The sequence below is a fragment of the Ciona intestinalis genome, chromosome 4, assembly GCF_000224145.3.
Source record: "Ciona intestinalis chromosome 4, KH, whole genome shotgun sequence".
Taxonomy (NCBI): domain Eukaryota; kingdom Metazoa; phylum Chordata; class Ascidiacea; order Phlebobranchia; family Cionidae; genus Ciona; species Ciona intestinalis.
Window position 1 is genome coordinate 3,035,589 of NC_020169.2, and position 17,397 is coordinate 3,052,985.

The following is a 17,397-nucleotide window of genomic DNA, read 5'->3' on the forward strand; positions in this document are numbered from 1 at the left end:
TGTAGACACGAGTGTTTGTTTGGTAAGTGGTTTCATCTTAATGTGAAGTATTGGACTCTTTTCAGCTGCAGATAGTTGGACCACTACATTGCCATGATGTCTCACAAATTTCACTGCAAACTAAGATTAAAGCAAAGTTATTTTAAAACATTTTCACACTTTCGTATGCTTGAGTGAGTTACTTGAGTACTCAAGGTAACTAAATATTTACTTTCTTTTGTTTTCCCAGAAAACACACACGCGTAAGTGGTAATGAATAGCATTTACAGTAAAGCTTGTCTGGTGAAATCCATTATTGAAAATCTAACTGTAAGTATACACCAAAGTCACCAAATAATAAGACAATAAAGACATATAATTAAAACCAAACAAACAGCGTACCCAGCATTGAAACTGAACAAAGATGGCTGAATAAGATGAAGAAAAAACTTTGGATCCGAGAGTTTCCTGGACTGTGATTAAAAATCCCATTTCTGACGTCTCAAGTAAGACCTTGCCAACCTAAACAACAGAAAAATCATCAACATAACGCCTAAAACAATTTTCCCAATCCACTTGACATATTTTCAAAAAATAATGTGTTTATTTTATGCATACCAACAATTACTATATTCACAGGGGTCTCTAGGTATAAATAATATGAAAACGTTTTTAAAATACAGAGAAAACACCAACAAAACTCTTAAAACAGCTTTCCAAGCCATTAGACATATTTAAATCACAAAATGGGTGATTTTATAGCAACAATTACTATATTCACAAGGGTAACTTTGTAAAATGATATACTGATAGGAAAAGATTTCTCTTTTACCAGTTCATTATTCTTTCTCTTCAAATCCTCCACTTGTTTTATCCATGGTGGTGCAGAACCTTCTCTCAACCCATAAACTAATACTCCAAATTTATTCTAAAATATATGTATATATAAATATTTTAGTTTTCTAATGATGTCTTACTGCATTGCAGATAAAATGTTGGGGGAATAAAAATAACATTTTTCACCAGAAATAAATAAAAAAAATAAGTACATGTATATCCAAGAAAAAAAAACTTTTGAATATAAAAGGTTACTTAAAAGAAATTTCTGGAGGAAATATTAATCAGTGCAACATCAGATCATAATTATGTATAAGGTGAAACTACATGGAAGTTAATATAACAACAGAACAAAAGGTCAGAACAATATACAAAAGCAAAAAAAAACAGGAAGTAAAGATAAAACAACAGCAATTAGGACTCACTTTAAACAAACCTAAAAGTCTTATGCCTATAAGAGGCATACGCATTACTCCCAACAAACAACATTTCAGAATAAGTCTTTTAATAAATACAAGTATTAACATATGACCTGTTGTTAACTAATGCAATGTTTATTTACCCCCAACTAACAACATACCAGAATAAGTATTTTAATATATATAAATATGACCTTTTGTTTAGCTAATGCAATGTTTATATCTTGTATCCATGTATCGACAACTGGTGGCAACCCCTGAGGAGCGGTTACAAATGCCCAGCTTAGGATTTTGTTCAGCCAGGCTAGGTCATGTACAGAAGTCGACTCTATAACAAAGAAAATTAGATGTCAACAGATTGAACAGTAAAAAATTTACAAAATTAGGTTATATTACCGTTATTAGATGCTGTAGATTTAGGAGAGCTTTTTACAAATGTTGTTTTAGATGACCTGAAAATCAAACAATAATTATTAAATATTTAATATTGCAACTGATTACACTGTTTAACCTACCTTGGTTGGGTAAACAAGATATAGATTAGCACCAGGGCCAAAATGACTGTTAGTATGTGCAATGAGGGAGAATAAAGAGAAGACAACATGCTGATGAACCCATTCTCACTTGGCACGATTGTATTTGAAAGAAAATGTTTGAACTTTTGAAGAATTGCTGCAATAAACGCCATATTTCTGTTTTATTCAAATGTTTTCAGTTTTTTGTTTTTACCATCCTATGTTGTAAATTGTAAACTGTAAAAAAAGTCAAAATTATTCACCAGAATTGAACATCATGATTTAAATGATTTTTGGCAGTTTTGAATTCCCTGTATGAGGCAGTGTTAAAAAATACATACAACAAATTTACATGAAAAAAACATGCAGACAACTGATTGCCATTTAGGTCCATTGATAAAAGTAAATTTTACGCACAATGCGTTTACAACAAAAACTGTCATAACAAAAACATACTCATAGCCCAAACCACTTCGAGCAATTTTAAACTAGCATAATAATAATACATAAACCAAATAATCCTAAATTTACTCAACAGACAGAATAGTTTTAATGTTCATTGCAGCAAGTTCATTGACGAGATATCTGTACACAAATGGAATATCAACAAGCACGATATGATCGCCTGTATGGCACGCTCTGCATATCCATTTTTGTTCAGATAAATGTACATGTGTCCCGTCTTGCTCCTTTTCTATCATGGTAGTAAGAAGACTACCGCATTTTTCGCACAAGCGGGCTTTGGAGCAATCTGAACTTGTCAGAAGTCGATCGTATAGAAGCATAGCACAACCATGGGCAAGCAGAGCATCTCTTTCCATCTCCCCGAACCGGATACCACCTGCACGTTTCCTTCCTTTCACTGGTTGTTGTGTGATCATGTCCACAGGGCCAGTTGTTCTCACTTGGAACTTATCAGACACCATGTGCCTAAGTCGTTGGTAATAAACGATCCCAATAAAAATTTGAGCCTCCATTTCAAGGCCACTGACACCACTGTACATTGTTTCTGTTCCATAATAATTGTATCCAGCTTCTGTTAAAAGATCGCCGAAAAACTCAATCGCTGGTTTATCCTCAGTGAAAGTAAAAGGCGTTGCATCGTAGCAATGCCCATGCATAGCAGCTGATTTTCCAGCCATACTTTCAATCATCATTCCTATTGTCATACGAGATGGAAAACCATGAGGGTTAAATACGATATCAGGAAACATTCCACTCTCAGTGAAGGGGAGATTCGCCATCGGCCATTTCTGAGAACAAATACCTTTTTGTCCATGTCGACTTGCAAACTTGTCGCCAATAATGGGGTTTCTTTGCACTCTTAAAACAATGGATACTCTTTTAAAGTGACCCGTACCAGCATTATTACTCAGTACTCTAACACTGTCAACATAACCAGTTTCTTGACCTGAGTACTTTACAACTTTCATTTCAGAATTACTATGGTCAATATAGCTGTAATAATTGTCACCAGTAAGCAGTCTCTGCCCAACAGCAGGGAGTCCATCTGCTCCCAAATTCAGATCAGGAAATCGATCATCTTTTGGATTTGTGCCAAATGTTACGTTAACGGTTCTATCGCCCACTTTTGAAGATAAATCAATAAGATCGGTTTTGTAAATAGTTCCATACGCGAATCCACGGTCAAAACTCCCCTTGTTTAATATCATGGCATCCTCCATGTCGTAACCCGTATAACTGATCACTGCTACCACTGCATTTTGACCAAATGGAAAGTTATCCATTTTGTAGTGATCATACATGTATGGTCTTACCAATGCTGCTTGTGGAGTTTGAATTCTGTACAGCTTGTTGTCAGCCCTGTATGCAATTGCCTGGCACGGTGTACCCATTGTTTGCTTACCCATTTGGCACTGGTACATATTTCTTGGTGACTGGTTGAAGTCAGAGTAAGGTGTCAGTGACGCAACAGCACTTAGTATAGAATGCTGGCTCAGTTCTTGATGCGTTGTCATTTTGTGAGCTTCTTCAGGTATGATGCAGATGTTCATGTAGACTTGTTCAAACGAACCAATCATTTCAACAGTGCCTGTGATGAGGTTCATGACAGGACGAACCATTCTTGCTTCTTGTGACATGAGATACAGGCCAGGATACTGAGTGGGTTTTCCAGTGTATTCAATTAGGCAAATTTCAAGAGTAATAGGAACGTTATCCTGTCCTCGTGCCTTTTTACAACGAATTACATTTACTGCTTGGTGGCCTTGGTGTACAGGCATCCAACCGATTAGTTTGCCATCAAGTATAACTGGATAAAACTTGCCAAAGCCAGCAACCTCACTTGTGGTTGGGGAAAGCATGCCCAACCGATTAAGTAAAGGGAGCATCGCATCGTTTGATGGGGGATGTGTCACAATTTCACAAAGAAAACTCATGTGATTCATGAGACCACATGGTGAGCCATCAGGAGTATGCACGGGACAGAGGAAGCCCCATGATTCTGGAAGTAGTTTTCGCACAGTTGTCGTTCTCATTTGAGCAAAAAATGCTCCTCTATGGATGCAACGAAAGTGAGATATATATCGCATGTAGTTCAACTTATCAGCAATCACGGTAAGTCCTGCAAACTGCATGAGTCCTAAACCTGTGTTGGACACAAGGGTACCTGTAGCAAGCAGATAACTCATAGCACTAGTAACGTCGGGCACACTAGACATGCTGTTTTGTATGAGCACTGAACTCAAGCCCGGAATGGCAGTTTTTGCTTTTGCTGCTGTTGCTTTTCTTAGAACAACTCTGGACAGTGTAAGCAACCAAAGATTAAGTTTTTCTTTTATGACCATTTGAAATAAATGACCTGGAAGCAGAACTTCCTGGTTTTGCACAGAGTCCGCATCATCGGGCATGCATTTTCCCAAAGCAAGGTCGAATACTTTTCTTGTCATAAAAGAAATTAGTCGAAACTTATCCTCATTAGAATCCAAATGAATAAGAACATGATGTTTTAGCATGAAATGAGCAATGTCTGTATCACTATACCAACTTGCCCGGTTTAATTTTATTCTGAATTTTTCGCCCAAGTACCGTAGAAAATCTTTTTGTTCAAACAAATTGTATGCTTGTGCTTGCCGAAGCATGTTTTGCACACAGCAGGTGAAGTAAGTGTCATCCTCTTTAGTTTTGATGAGCTCTTTATAGATATCCCTGTCTGAAAACGGCACTAGAGCTTTTAGAATAAGCACAAGTGGAAGAAAAAACATTTCTTTCCGATGATACACACAGATAGTAACCGTTCCATTGCTAAGATAATGAAGAACAAATGGTGCAGTTGTTTGGTCTTCAGTCATTGAGCGTACGGACACACCAAACTCTGTGTAATTTTGTCCACGGTTCTTCCAAGAAGGCCGAACTATTCCAACAGGATAATTCCTCCTCTGCATGATGAGCATTCGGACGACTTTCTCATTTCCGTTGACAACAAAATAACCTCCCATCTCTTGCTCTTCTTCCTGCTTCTCAACCAGCTCTTTCGGACTTAACCCATGGAGGTTGCATCTATCCGACTTTACCATGATTGGAATGGTACCGAGGCATCTTGGTATTGTTCCCTGCTTCATCCCGTTGATTTCAAAAGACAATGAAGCTTGAATTTTTGCTTGGTAAGTAGCCCCACGCTGCCTACATTCAGAAGGGTAAACTTGCGTTGTTCTGCAGTTTCTAAACCCATCTTCAATTTTGGGTTTTTCGACAGATATATCAGTAAATGAAAGCGCGAGTCTGTCATTATTGATAAGCACTTCCAATGGAGCAAGTCCTTTAGCAAGGAGTTTCACACCATCGTTAACAAACCAATTGAATGAATCTACATGAGGTCTTGTGAGGTCCTGTATAGGAGGGTGTTGAGCTTCTTCAGGTTTCCCATAATTCAACTTCGTCAAATTCTTTAAAGATGGTTCTGTAACCCTTGGCAGTTTTGATTGTAAAGGTATTGAAGGCATTTGTAAAGGTTAATGCCCTGAAAAACAAACATATGCAATATTGTAAGTTACAAGTTAAGATATAACATTATAGGCCACCTACGCTATACTGCTCTTACCTAGTATATATTATATATATAGTATTACAGTAATAGTAAGTCTATAGGACAGCTCGAGTTCACATTGGAACAAAAGTACTGTACTGTAAGACTATTTACTACATTAATATAGATCTAAGTTAAGTACCAATATAACAGCTACATTAACGATCTAACAGGGTCAGAGATAGACGAAGTCATAACCCTCTCACTTTATCGCGTTTTAACAACCTTCGATTGCTTGCAGCCTAAAGCAAGTTACGTTAAGGAGCTGTATTTTTAGTCGTTAAACATATGTTAACCTACGGTGGGACACCGGTATTGTCTAAATACGATCATACTTTTGTTTTTAGCAGGGTAAGAATCCCAGGTATTCCACGAGCATGGCGCAGAACGCAAGCATTTCTCTCCCAATATGATATTTATTCATGATTTCTATTCACGTTCGGCAGCTTTTGGTGTTTACGCGCAACAATTTTAATAAACAGACGCTATTAAAAAACGGAAGTAAACGAGTACTACGTGTTTTAATATTGTTATTATTTAAAAGCGTTTGTAATTTAAAATATTAGTTTGTTTTAAAAAGTCGTTAAATTGGATTCTGCTACAAAGATTGTCGTGAAATGTAAATAAAAATTAACTTAAGCCATAAAAATAAAAAGACATAATAACCAAGACGTGAAAATATTATACATAAGGAATTTAAAATAAAGTTTTATTTTTACTATTTCTATTGTTTTAGCATGGCAACGGGATTCCCCGAAGCTGCAACTGAAGCTGATCTTCGTTTTTATTTTTTGTGCTGTGTTTGTCTAGCTCTATAAGAATATATTAGAGATATGCCGACTAAAAAAACAATCTCTAAACTCATAAATGAGAATGAAAAAGAAACGGTTAAAATACCAGTAAAAGAAATACCTCACCCCCCAGTTACCTTCGAAGAATTTTTGGAGTTTGAAAAAGTGGTAAGATGTTCAAAAGTACATTTGAAGTTGCATTTTAGACTTTTTCTCAAAGTTCTTATATATTGTGAGTTTAAATGTTTATATACAGAGTGAAAATTAAAAAAAAATTCTTGCATTATAATAGTAAATATAAATTAAGTTCTTTTAAATGGCATTTTTTGTTGAACTTTTTAAACCAACAATTTGAACAGGATGACTGGCCACAAGCTCTTACATCTGAATCAGTTCTTGATTTAAGTGAAGTTCCCAGAATTTGGTCAAAAGAAGAAATTATTGATGACTTGCAGAAGAGTGCTCGTGAGTAACAGTTGTTATGAGATACCTAAACTAAATGTTTGATCAACACAAAACCTGAACAACAACAAAAAATATATATTTTTAATAAAACTATCCTTGTAAATAATATAGTTTATAACATTTCTCTCTCTAAAACTGAGTTTGACCACTTTTTGTAAATTTGATTTGAAGGGGTATTGCAGAATAACATTACACCATAAAAAAGTCTTGTAGATGCAATAGTTCATATTATTTTTGAGTTAGACAAATTTAAGAGTTAGATAAAACACCATTTTCCAACGCTTTTTATAAATTAAATTAATAACTATCACAGGTTAACATTATACCCAAATCCTACTTTAAAATTATATTTTATGAGGTCTTCTGACAAGGCATGTTACCAGACCTGGTATATATAGGCTAGATTGTGCATTAACCATAGTTTGAAAAAAAAAACTGCTTTTTATATATAGCTTTTGAATTGGAAAGTTTGGACAAAATGGAAATTGTACTGGATGAGTTCTGTGATAGATTAATGTATTTCTCATCCTATATAACAAGCCCAGAGGATCGACCGTCAAGGATTCCTGACAATTTGTTTCATGCACCAAGAAAAGGTTGGTTGTGTCAGAATTCTACTTTAGATTTAGTGGTTTAATCACAACTGGGAAAAACGGGGTAGGCATTAATATTTAGTATAATAGAGTTATACTATATCTTCCGTGCAAGTATAGCCATTTGGCAAGCTGGTGTTCAATGAACTATACTTGTTTATAGGGGATAAACTTATCTCATGCATAATTTTTATACATCTGGAGTGGCACAAACAAAGCTTAATTTATAACATTTTTTTTCGTTGGCGTTTGCACAAATATTATAAAAAAACTATTACTTTGCAGAGATTTTAGAAAAAGCTTCTGAATTTGATGCAGTTCGCTTGCATCACAGTCGTCGGAAAAAGAAAAAAGATGTGAAAGAAGTGCTTGCTGAAGCAGAACAAGCATCACGAACACGAAATATTGATGTGAGTTTTCACGTGACTGTTCCATTTATGCACTATTTATTTTTGATATATTTGGGTATACTCGTTAAAAGGATACGAAACTCAGTTTTGTTTTATTGTAAACAGATGGTTCTTCCTAAGTTGAATCTGAAATACCAATTTTCTGTTAAAACTTTACAACTTTTAAATTTATCATCATTTCTATTTATTTAATATATTGGTTTTATGGGCATTGAAGTCAATTATGTTTTAATTGGTGAACAGATAGTTCTTAATGAGCTCAATGTTCGGTACTAATTTTTCTCAAAAACCCCAGAAATTTTTAGTTATCATTATTTATATTTCGTGACATCACTGGTGCTTCTTATTTGAGTACGATCACTTTTTCTTTTGATGCTTTTTCATTAATTATTAGTTTATTGATTAAAGTAGTCTGGTGTATTGATTAGACTTAACCGTTTTACCTTTCATGTAATGTTCATCTTGTCTTAAATAACCTTTGGTGTGTCTGGTGTACTGTAATAAGTGTAATATATATTTATATAGTACAGTGGGGGTAGATAGGACACTTTTTCATTTCATTTTCTCGTCCGATTTGGTAGTAAACAAAGAACATTCAAAGAATTATAAAATCTTATTCTCACGGCTCCCATATACCGTTGTTAATTATTTTAAAAGTAGTCCCATCTTTCTTTACCCTACTACATAAGTACATACATATTCCTTTAACTAAATCTATAATTTTTATAGTTTTAACTTTAATTGATTTGTATTGCTTTACATATTGTTAATCTCATTATATGCAGTATGTTAACTTTCCTGGATTCCGACCAAAGGAATTGACAGAGTTGCCAAGCCAGCTTGAAGCTCCACAGCTGTTAAACAAAGTAACAGAAGCTCAATCTTTTAATGTAAGCAGTTGTGTTACATAACATACCAAGTTTGTTTTTATCTTTTTAAATACATTAATGTCAGGTTAATTAAAAAAATGAACAGAAGGATTATCAACAAAATAAAAGTTGTTATACACACGCTGCTGGTAAAGACTACTTGAGTAAAAGTGTCAAAAAAGAGGATGGTTACTAAGTGGGGTAAGATGGGACACCTTTAGCACATAATATCCAAAAATCCTGATCGAGTTTTAAACAATTAAAAACGGTCTATGGGAGTCATAAGGATATAGTTTTATAATTCTTTGAACGTTCTTAGTTTACTACTAAATGCGACATAAAAATAAAGTTAAAAGTGTCCCATCTTTCCCCACCCCTACTGTATATATGTTTCTTAATATTTTATGTTGTTCCTGCTTTTTTCCAGAGAGGTTTCCTTCAGTTATGGAAAAAGTTGTTTTATTCCGAAGCCTCGATCGCTGTCATGCAAGATACGTTCTGGTGGTTCTTTCTAGAAAACTTTGAGGTGGGAAAGGAAAATATTTAAAATTGCATACTGTTATATATAAAACAGTGTATAAAACTCTCTTATAACATACTCAAAGTCATTGTTTGTTAAAATACTTTAAAATAAAAGAAAAAGATAAACTCTATACATTAGTGGCAATTGGTTAACCCTGGCTTAAATTTTAGTCCTATGATGTGTCCCCCACATCTTAACTCGCAAGTTACGAGGTGTATAAAACATAACACCTGTGTTATAACGACTATTGTTTCCGGCCACACGAGGATAAAGCAAGTTACATTCATTCATTTATTACATCAATAAATATTAAATATCTCTTTTTTTGACATTCATTCCAGCACAACACACATGCCCAGGACAAGTTATTCACCAGAATTGCTGATAGTTACATTGCTCTCTTCTTTAGTGCACATCCAGACATAAGAGACAAATTTTTCAAGGTAAATTTTTGGCTTGAAACTGTCAAATAAAAGTACAAACAAAACAAAGGAAAAAAAGACAAAAAAAAAGGAATTCAGTTTTTTTTTCACAGCTATAAAAAAATTGATTTTTACCCCAAAAATGCAAATTTTGGTCCTTTACTCTGAAATTTAAATGAAGCCTAATAAGGTATAACACTGCTACATTCTTGCTGAATGGCAAAAGTAAATTTGGTTCTATAAAATATCATTTATAACATATACTTTTGCAACATTTGTTCTTTGAAAGACACAACAATTTATTAGGTGTCAATTTCTCATATTTATCTATAGGAATATCCGCGATGTCTTGCGCAAGTCGTCTATCTCACATTTTGTGAAGCATTTCCTGAATCTTCTGATCGAATGACCGAACAATTTGTTTCCGAACTTGCGAACCTAACTTCAGAGTGGATAGCAGGTGGGAGCATTTGTATGCACGATAGTAATACCTTTTTTCTGACTTTTTGGACCATTTTTTTGCTTTTAAGCATAAATGGCATATGAATATGGTTTTAACTGAAAGCGTGTGTTAACAACTGTTGTTTTGTCACTAAATCCTGTCTTTTTGTTTAAATATTTCTAGATATTCGATCTTTTTATACACAGACTGTCTTTTCATTTAAATCAAAGGTAAACCTAAACACTCATTTTAAATTAAGGTGTTAAGCCACCAGTAACCGAATGGCGGAAGTGGCCGTGGGAAAAATTAGGTCACAAACCTGAAGACCTGGTCGGCGGAACAAACGTCATTTTAAACGACCGCGCGGGGGCGCCCGGGAGCCGCGGGGCACCAGACTTCGCAAAAGAACGTAAGTTTTGTATATTTATAAATTAATTAGGAAAAACTAAACTACACAATTTTTATATTGAAATATTTATTTTCTATTTTGATCGGATACATCGCACATTCGCGCATGTACCGTTACCCTATACATACAGACACGCACGATGACCATATAAAAGCAATCTCGGTAAAATGTTCAAAAATATCACCGCTTTAATCACACTCGTTCATTCTCGTTGTTGTTTACAAATTCATTAAACAAGTTTAAATCAGTCCCAGTGTCTATAAGAGAATGAAGGTATAAGCATTATGTATGGAGACTTGAATATATGCAAGAAACTTATCGAAGCTGGGGTGATGATCACTTCAAGTCGCAGTTGCCATACATTGTCAGTTAGCTATGTCACTGAAGGTGTTTCTATGCGAGGTAGATGCAGTCCGTGAATTATGATGCCAGGTTTTACATAGCAAGCAATAAAGCTTGGGCATTCCTTAGTAGTTAGTTAAGTTTTGTGGTAATAAGCCAACTCTGGTCTAAATCCTAGGTCTCATGGCGTGCCTGACCGTAGTACTGTATACATACACAAAATGTCTTTATAGAAGTACTGACAATTTGATAAGGATCAGCTTTCGCCTGGATTAACACAGATCGTTTAGCTAGTGTATACGATTTTGCATTGGAAGCAGGTTGTCTTTATATGTACTTTATAAGAGGTGTAGGCCTTATAGCACACAGTTGTTCAAAAGCGATTGTTCAATTGTATTGTATAAGGCAGCTACATTTATCAAACGACAGACAACTTAAATATAACAAGAAGACATTGAAGTAGGAACGCAGTTTATAGAAAGAAGAACAAAAATGAACGCGCAAGGGCGCTTGAAGAAGTAGCAAGAATGCGTTTAAATATACGAACTACATAAGCGATATAAATAAAAGCGATAAAAGTCCAAAACTAAGAATCATTTGGACCAACTACGACTCGGCAATGCTGTGTGTGCACTTGATGTAACGGTATAGGACACGGCAGAGAAAAAATAAGCGGGAATAAAATGTGAAAGCGGGAACTTTTTTGTATCGGATTTTTTTTCAAATATCGGTCAGGAAGTTATAAATGAAAGAAATGTTCTGTTTCAGAATAGACGTTTCTGATGAGTGAATGGCGTAAAATAAATTAGAGTTTATGCAGTAAAAATCAAATGGGGACTTCATAGTAAATTGTATGTAAGAAACTGAAGCACTTTTGTACCAAAACATTGCATGTTGCGACATCTGTAGTGTGCAACTATCACGTAACAAGTTGTCGTTCGTTTTAGCTAATTCAGTCGCACGCTGAGCATGCATCGTCACAAACCATGTGTGATGCTATAGCAGAAAGCTGAAATAAATACACGAATGACGTTTTAAATTATATTCGCTGCAACAGCGCAATGGATTTTGAGTACAGGGAACTTTCGACCAGACATTTTAATGTATTCCGCAATGGTGGTCCGAATTTATAACTTTTTCGCAATAATTTGATATGAATGCAATAACTTTAATCCGGATTCATTCCTTTTCGTTGTGTGTTTGATCACTTTAATAATCGACTTAGGCGTTTCTTAATCTGGTTCGCCTCAGTTTGCTTCTTATTTTGCCTGAACCACCTCTATTACGACGACTTTTAGGTGTTCTGGGAGTCTTTTTCTTCTTCCTTCTTTTAAGTTCGCTTGCTTTGGCATTCAACTTTTGAAAGTGGGCGGCACTGTTATTTCTTTGTAGCTGTAAACAAAATATGCCGTTAGTAAAATTCTATTACTGTAAGATATAGTCTATTACTTTAAGATATAGTATGTTGGGTCCTACGTCCCAGCATAGATGTATGTTATATTTTGTTATTACTAAAGATATAATAGGACAACGGTCTTAGCGAGTCGTGAGGATACGGTTTAATAAATATTCGAATGTTCTTTGTTTACTACCAAATGGGACAAGAAAATAGAATGAAAAGGTGTCCCATCTTTTCCCATACTACTATTTATATTGCTACCGATCTATAATCAGTTTAAAACGTTATTTGTTCTTACTTTGTGTCCTCGTTTCGGGCGCCCCCTTCTATCGAATCCAAGGTAGTAGGTCCTTCTGATTGTACGACGTGATGTAGCGATCGTCTTTTCATGGAAAAATATAAAGAAATTGTTTCCAACCATCTTTTCGTGGAAGTTGCACGCTGGTGTATGGGTTTTCTAAATCATTAAAACAATCTGTTTACTTAAATATATAACGAAAGTAATATAAAATTGAAATACTATGAGTAATTTCAAATTAACCCGACTCATATAATGACTTATTAAAGCTCTGTGTCTTCAGTTATATATACATGTTCACAACATTATAGCGTGATTACCATCGGTCGCATGGCAGTTATTACAATATATATATATATAATATATATATATAGATAGCAATATGACAACCGCATGATTTGAACAAATAGGAGACCACATTTATATATAGCTCCAAATCATCTTGTATTCATATTTTATAGTCTATGATCCAAGCTCTGTTAAACATGCCCCACTTTTAAATTTCTTTGATATAAACCTCCGTTTTAGAGACCGTGAGCGTTTGTTGGCCAAAGCAAACGTGCCGAGAACAAATTATTGCTATTTTTCGACGGCTTTTCATTCACTCGCGGTCTGCTTCTTGCACGCAACCCGCTACCCTAAGCAGATAGCCCCATTAGCTAGCGTGGGTGCATCTTGCTGCAGTAAAGTTGCAGACCAGCTACCACTCTTGTGCACCGGGCCGTTTGGAGGTTTGTGCTATCATATCTTGCAATCGGTCATTTTCTCTGTTGCGAGCGCTTTTTGTGCACAAAAAAACATGATTTTTTCCCACGCACTTTTTTGCAATAATGTCTTAATTAAAATCGATGACCAAGACATCAACTTACCAATCCGACGACCTTTCCCTTCCTGTCAAACGCAAGATATCGACCAGTTTTCACGTTGATTATCGCCACAACTCCCGGGCTGATAGATCTTAGTTCCATAATACCTGAAAAAGAAAGGTTGATCAGATTTTGTGGTAATTGGGCAATTCTCCTTCTGCGCTTGCGCAAATACACGCAGAAGCGCGCTATATAAAGCAAGGTTAACACTACAAGAAGCTCTGTAACCTCAAATCGGCTTTGGGTTCCCTTTGCAGTGCCTCCTCAGCGGCACGCTTGCAATTAGCATTTAGTTCCTTGTCAACCAAAAGCCACCCGAGTTACCGAGGCCCCAGACGAAGCGTCTCCCCATGTGCGTGTTAACGGCGCAGCAGGGATTTCGCCATCATCCGTTATCGGTAAGGGCGAAAGCTTTGACAGCTTCCAAATGCTGTTACTCTTGGTTCGGTGGCGAGTTTAAACTGTCAGTTTTGATCGTTTTTACTACATTTTTTATCAGTATGTTTTGTTTGGTAAAGGATAGGGCGACGGGCATCCAGGGATGGGCGAAAATCGATTGGCGAGGCATAACCAAAACAAACCCTCCGATTTAATAACAAAATTCACAACCGGACCATAATTTCACACAGTCAAGCCATAAACCCCAAAGCCGCCGAGTAATGCTCGCGGTAATCACTGCCACACCCGGTGGGTTCGGCACTAAACACGGTCGAATGATGGCCGACTTTTATGCCGATCGACGATGCACGACGGGCGCTGAGGCGACGGACAATTGCCCCCGTCTCCGTGTTCACACTGCGTGACTACGGATGGCGTCATTGTTCTAACGTAGAGGTAAGCATGAACCGCACACAAACATCACGTCGAATGAGGTTCATTACACATCCCTCGCTACCACATTGCGCATGTTTATATTTAACGATGCAATCACTGCTTTGTGTGAACCGAACAACAGCTTGCAATGAAACGGTGGTGAGGCTGCAGCTCCATATGTAGGTGACGTAGGTTCTTTCCATCCATCTCTCATCACTTCCATGGTGGCCTCCTCCTTTTTCGTCGCCACCCCGTGTAACAGGACACCCCACAGTCGGGCGCTGATGGATCGATTATTGAGGGCGCCATTTTGTTTGCATGGCCGTTGTCCTCACGGTTGGGAAAAGTTGTTTTGATTTTTATTATCAATTCTCAAAGAGGGCGGCGCTTCTTTACCTGGCAAGTCATAGCATTTCAAGGTGCGACCTCATTACGAACCATTAGATTTTAGGCTTGTTGTATGCCCCTGTCCAAGTAGAATGTTTGTCGAAACAATAAACCGTAAAACGTGTCGATAATCACGGAGCTTCGAGGCGCTGTCGGTCAATTACTCCCGCCTAACCTAAACAAGCAGCAAAGCGGCCCCAAGATCGCTAAAGGATCGGGCGAACCTGCCATTTATCTTCACTGTAAAAACATCGCCAACTTCAAATGAGCCGGTGCGTGGGAACTTGCAGCAAACGTCGTTGCAGCCGCTTCTGTCCCGCTCAAGCAAATCGCTTCACGAACAGAGAAAACCGCGGACCCACCGGCCAATCACCGTCGTAAAAAAGATATAATCCCTCTTGCCGCAGCCACAACACTGAGCCGAATAAGAGGCCCACACAACAAGAGCAGCGATTCGGGGTTTCACCTCAAGTAGCCGGAACATCTGTTAAACCGTAGCGTTTCCAGCCAGCTTCCCCCCAGGATACGTCGCCTACTTACGCCACGTTATAATTTCCGTCAACATCCACGTTATTGTTCTCGGTCGCTTAGTGCGACTTTAATTTCGTCATCTGCTGTTTCCTACGATGAGCACACTCTTAAGCAGCACTTGTTTTAACCGTCGCCCACCACTTACAAAGTGGAAGCAGTTCCCACCAGGCGTTTGCTTTAAACACTTTCCATTCTCACGACCCTTTCATTGAACCATTCCCGTCCACAAGCCTCACAGCTTTCGAGTAAAGCCAGACGCCGACAGGGCAGCATAAGCTCATTAGCAAATAAACGCTTCTGCTGCCCCCACCGGAGTTGACAGGTTTGTAGAACACCCCGTCTGATACAGCGCACAGCTTTAAGCACTATATATAAATCAGGGTATTTTGAAACTTTAACCGTGTGGGTCTGTCCAGCTGAAAGCTGGAGTGGCATCTATTAATAATTTTTTAAAAATGCATAAAACTTGTTTCCGTCGACTGTTATAAACGTCTCTCTATTTGTATGTCTGACATTTTCTGCACATCGCCTAGTTATACTTTTGTTATTTTAAACAAAGACCCTGCGTCAGTCCCGAAGCCTGAACACCTCTAAGTACAAGGTACGAGAATAGACACCGGTAGTATTGCTATAGTTATGCGTAATATCGGCGTGCGTGTGTGTCCATTTATATCTTCACTCACGCGTCTTTTTATCCCAGCAACTATCCAAGGGATTTCATTCTAAGACCCCTGTAGCTAAAAGGGCTCACGTATTGTACGGAACACGTGTACGTCGTAAGACCCGCCACTCTACATTATTCATGAACGTTATATTGATACAAATCGGTTCCATGACGCGCGTATGTGGCTATTCGAAGCACACCCGGTTGCGTAATATATAAACTATTATTATATGAGAGAAATTAGTAAATCCTTTGATGCGAAACTTAAGCCACTATCATTCATCGCTATAAAACACTGCTTTGTAATTCCGGAAGTTGGAGCGTCAGTCTATAATTACGGATTTTCAGGAATACGCAATTAGCCAATACATCATTTCGCCTGGCGCGCCGTCGTCTCCTCGCCAAGTGCGACGTTCAAACCAGCGTTGCTGTTCTCCCGCCTTAATCAGCAGGTCACAGGAGTAATAATATTTTTATTACGACCTACCGTTGCCAAAGCGCACATACAGTACAACGTGCATTGACAGGGCTTCGCTTTCGCAGTATCGGCGATGTTATTCCACGCCGTCTGAATGTAAGACTGGGATTTTCGCCGAAGGAAACGTCCAGGTGGCAATTTTGTTTAGATAATTACTAAGCATAATATGATCGCGGTGAACAGAATTAGCGCCTGCATTAATCCTGCTCATTGGCGTGGGCAGACCAGGGTAAAAAACTTTATACATCCGTGCCTTGTATCCTGTACACTTGTTTCGTTCGATTTCTAGCGTGAGATTGGAAGAGGTATATATGGGATTATATATCCTTTAATTCCACTTACGTTAATTGCTCTTAGCTCGCTCGTCTTAATCTTAATGTTTCATGAGTTTTGACAGCATATAAGAGTGTGCGGTACAGTAGCTAAACTAACATTATAATACATTTCAAATCATGATTTGATACGCGACCGTATTAAAAAAAGTATAAAGTGCACAAAAGTATAACTTTGCAGGTTTTAACATATAGCATCTGTACAATTATATACAAGTTTGTGTGCTTGAAGCCTAAGTTTCTAACACAAATCACATATTAATTGGGTCTAAATACTGTAAAGTCATTGGGTATAACTTCCATGCCACAATATTGTTACCCAGATCCATAATATTGCCAAAACAAGTGAAACGGTGTAAATAGCGTTAATTATCGCCGATGTCAAGTGCGGATCTAGACTGACCGTCGCCGTGGTCAAAAATTATTCAACACCGATTATACGAAACCCGTAATTTTTGGATAACACGTCAATTTTTCTACTTTTATCTTACATATTTGGAGGTGGGAAATATATATCTGAAAGCTTTTAAGTGGTTTTTCGTACGTGTTTGGGTGCAGAACTGCGAAG

The 17,397-nt window shown here is 37.2% G+C and overlaps 4 protein-coding genes and 1 non-coding gene across 6 annotated transcripts in view; 1 reads left to right on the top strand and 4 right to left on the bottom strand.

Annotated features, from left to right (window-relative positions):
• The window catches only part of LOC100176306, a 7,463-nt gene extending 5,476 nt beyond the window's left edge, over window positions 1–1,987 (bottom strand). Inside the window, exons 1-6 of the mRNA XM_026834206.1 lie at window positions 1,751–1,987; window positions 1,632–1,687; window positions 1,430–1,563; window positions 812–907; window positions 382–501; window positions 2–120 (exon numbers count right to left, since the gene is read on the bottom strand). Of these exons, the coding sequence (XP_026690007.1) occupies window positions 2–120; window positions 382–501; window positions 812–907; window positions 1,430–1,563; window positions 1,632–1,687; window positions 1,751–1,923 (698 nt within the window). The 5' untranslated portion in view covers window positions 1,924–1,987. The remainder of the gene's footprint in view (window position 1; window positions 121–381; window positions 502–811; window positions 908–1,429; window positions 1,564–1,631; window positions 1,688–1,750) is intronic.
• mir4176 (microRNA 4176) lies at window positions 1,001–1,089 on the bottom strand. Its single transcript, NR_034572.1, has one exon. It is a non-coding gene; the product is annotated as a microRNA 4176 (primary transcript).
• LOC100183393 (DNA-directed RNA polymerase I subunit RPA2-like) overlaps window positions 1,988–17,397 on the bottom strand; it is a 21,493-nt gene continuing 6,083 nt past the window's right edge. Inside the window, exons 1-2 of one of the 2 annotated variants that reach the window (XM_002130967.4) lie at window positions 6,131–6,229; window positions 1,988–5,729 (exon numbers count right to left, since the gene is read on the bottom strand). In XM_002130967.4, coding sequence (XP_002131003.1) covers window positions 2,278–5,712 — 3,435 coding nt within the window. In that variant the 5' untranslated portion in view covers window positions 5,713–5,729; window positions 6,131–6,229 and the 3' untranslated portion in view covers window positions 1,988–2,277. Of the gene's footprint in view, window positions 5,730–6,130; window positions 6,230–17,397 lie in introns of those variants that run through there. The other variant, XM_018811752.1, reaches the window with a different exon arrangement.
• Window positions 6,720–17,397, top strand: part of LOC100180943 (protein FAM227B) — a gene marked incomplete at its 5' end in the record, with an annotated part of 31,281 nt that continues 20,603 nt past the window's right edge. Inside the window, 9 exon segments of the mRNA XM_002130999.3 lie at window positions 6,720–6,754; window positions 6,946–7,051; window positions 7,504–7,647; window positions 7,930–8,054; window positions 8,840–8,944; window positions 9,351–9,449; window positions 9,788–9,889; window positions 10,202–10,328; window positions 10,570–10,719. Of these exon segments, the coding sequence (XP_002131035.2) occupies window positions 6,720–6,754; window positions 6,946–7,051; window positions 7,504–7,647; window positions 7,930–8,054; window positions 8,840–8,944; window positions 9,351–9,449; window positions 9,788–9,889; window positions 10,202–10,328; window positions 10,570–10,719 (993 nt within the window).
• LOC108949469 (fibroblast growth factor 3-like) overlaps window positions 11,399–17,397 on the bottom strand; it is a 12,057-nt gene continuing 6,058 nt past the window's right edge. The window contains exons 2-4 of the mRNA XM_018811755.2: window positions 13,628–13,731; window positions 12,759–12,917; window positions 11,399–12,453 (exon numbers count right to left, since the gene is read on the bottom strand). Of these exons, the coding sequence (XP_018667300.1) occupies window positions 12,283–12,453; window positions 12,759–12,917; window positions 13,628–13,731 (434 nt within the window). The 3' untranslated portion in view covers window positions 11,399–12,282. The remainder of the gene's footprint in view (window positions 12,454–12,758; window positions 12,918–13,627; window positions 13,732–17,397) is intronic.